This window comes from Acromyrmex echinatior, chromosome 17 (genome assembly GCF_024713525.1).
Source record: "Acromyrmex echinatior isolate Ae372 chromosome 17, ASM2471352v2, whole genome shotgun sequence".
Lineage (NCBI taxonomy): Eukaryota > Metazoa > Arthropoda > Insecta > Hymenoptera > Formicidae > Acromyrmex > Acromyrmex echinatior.
Window position 1 is genome coordinate 8,275,686 of NC_141868.1, and position 1,389 is coordinate 8,277,074.

Sequence of the window (1,389 nt, forward strand, 5' to 3'; positions counted from 1 at the left end):
ACACGGTAAAATGCCAATAATTATATGTACACGATAAAACATATTTTTGCTCATTCTCTAATTCACTATATAATATTATTTGTAATTTAATTTTGCAATCTTTTATTTCTCTCAATTTGGTTTTATGATATTAAAAAAAAAATATATATATATATACATATGATTTTTCTTACAGAGACTAAATTTTATAGAAAATTTTAATTTTTTTTAAAGATGTTAACAGATGCTCGCTTCAAATTCGCTCTTGAATGCCTGAAGAAGTGTATCATGATGAAGCCGAAAAATAATATTTTTTTTAGTCCGCATCTCTTATATCATAAACTACTCTTGGTATATTTCGGTGCTCTCTACGATTTGGAATGTACTCTTAAAGAGCTCCTCCATATTCCTGACACATCAAAACGCATTATTGAAGAATATTATGCCAATGAAGGAGGCAATCATTTTTGTTACGTAGTGAGTAATTATCTCAGGTGTGATTAGCACTGTCATATAAAGAATATGCGAGAATATGATTTATCGCTGACATTTTCGGATGTATAAAATTATAAAACTTTTAATTAATAAATGAATTTTATGGTAATTTATAATGAAAGATGTAACGAACATTTATTGTCTTAAAGAAAGAGGAAAAGGAGAAGAAAGAACGGGAGGGGGAGAGAGAAAAAAAGGGGGAGGACGAGAGAGAGAGAGAGAGAGAGAGAATCATATAATTTATTTATTGTTATTTCAGGAAAATGGATCCAATAACTCCTATACGTGTCGAATTTATTATAAAATTATGATTGATACCTCAAAAGAGTTGTTTATTGATACACTGACTTTACATTCAGCTACTAATTCTGTGAAGGAATACACTTTCAATATCTATGCCGACCTCGTAAGAAATTTCGTCAATAATATTGTTACGTGCACGACGCAAAGGTACATAGAAAATTTGCTACCACCGAATAGTATCGATAAAAATACTGAAATAATCATGTTGAATACGATCTACGTTGAGGGTCAAAATCATAAAGAAAATTATGATGATCTTGATGAACTTCACGAGGATACGCTTTTAGCCAAACACATTAAATGTAAGAACAAAAATTTCAATAATGGTCACTATTCACTTAATTTTATATTATTCATTTATTATTAACTTTAATATTACAACTTCTGAATTAATTATATAAACAAAAAATTTGAATTATTTTATTTTTTATCATAAAACATTTTCATATAGATGGAAAATATATGAAACATATTTAGAGATATTAAAAACATATTTTTAATGTCTCTTTTATACTTTCAATGATTTAATCAAAATTGCTTGTTTTTAACAAAAATTGCTTGTTTTTTGAGAAACGTAATTTATTCCTAAGATTTTAATGTTCCTCTTTCTAG

At 27.2% G+C, this 1,389-nt stretch overlaps 1 protein-coding gene across 2 annotated transcripts in view; it reads left to right on the forward strand.

The window, feature by feature from the left end:
- LOC105145445 (serine protease inhibitor 88Ea) overlaps nt 1-1,389 on the forward strand; it is a 38,465-nt gene that overhangs the window by 5,940 nt on the left and 31,136 nt on the right. The window contains exons 2-3 of one of the 2 annotated variants that reach the window (XM_087415126.1): nt 214-456; nt 734-1,079. In XM_087415126.1, the coding sequence (XP_087271252.1) occupies nt 214-456; nt 734-1,079 (589 nt within the window). The remainder of the gene's footprint in view (nt 1-213; nt 457-733; nt 1,080-1,389) is intronic. The other variant, XM_087415127.1, reaches the window with a different exon arrangement.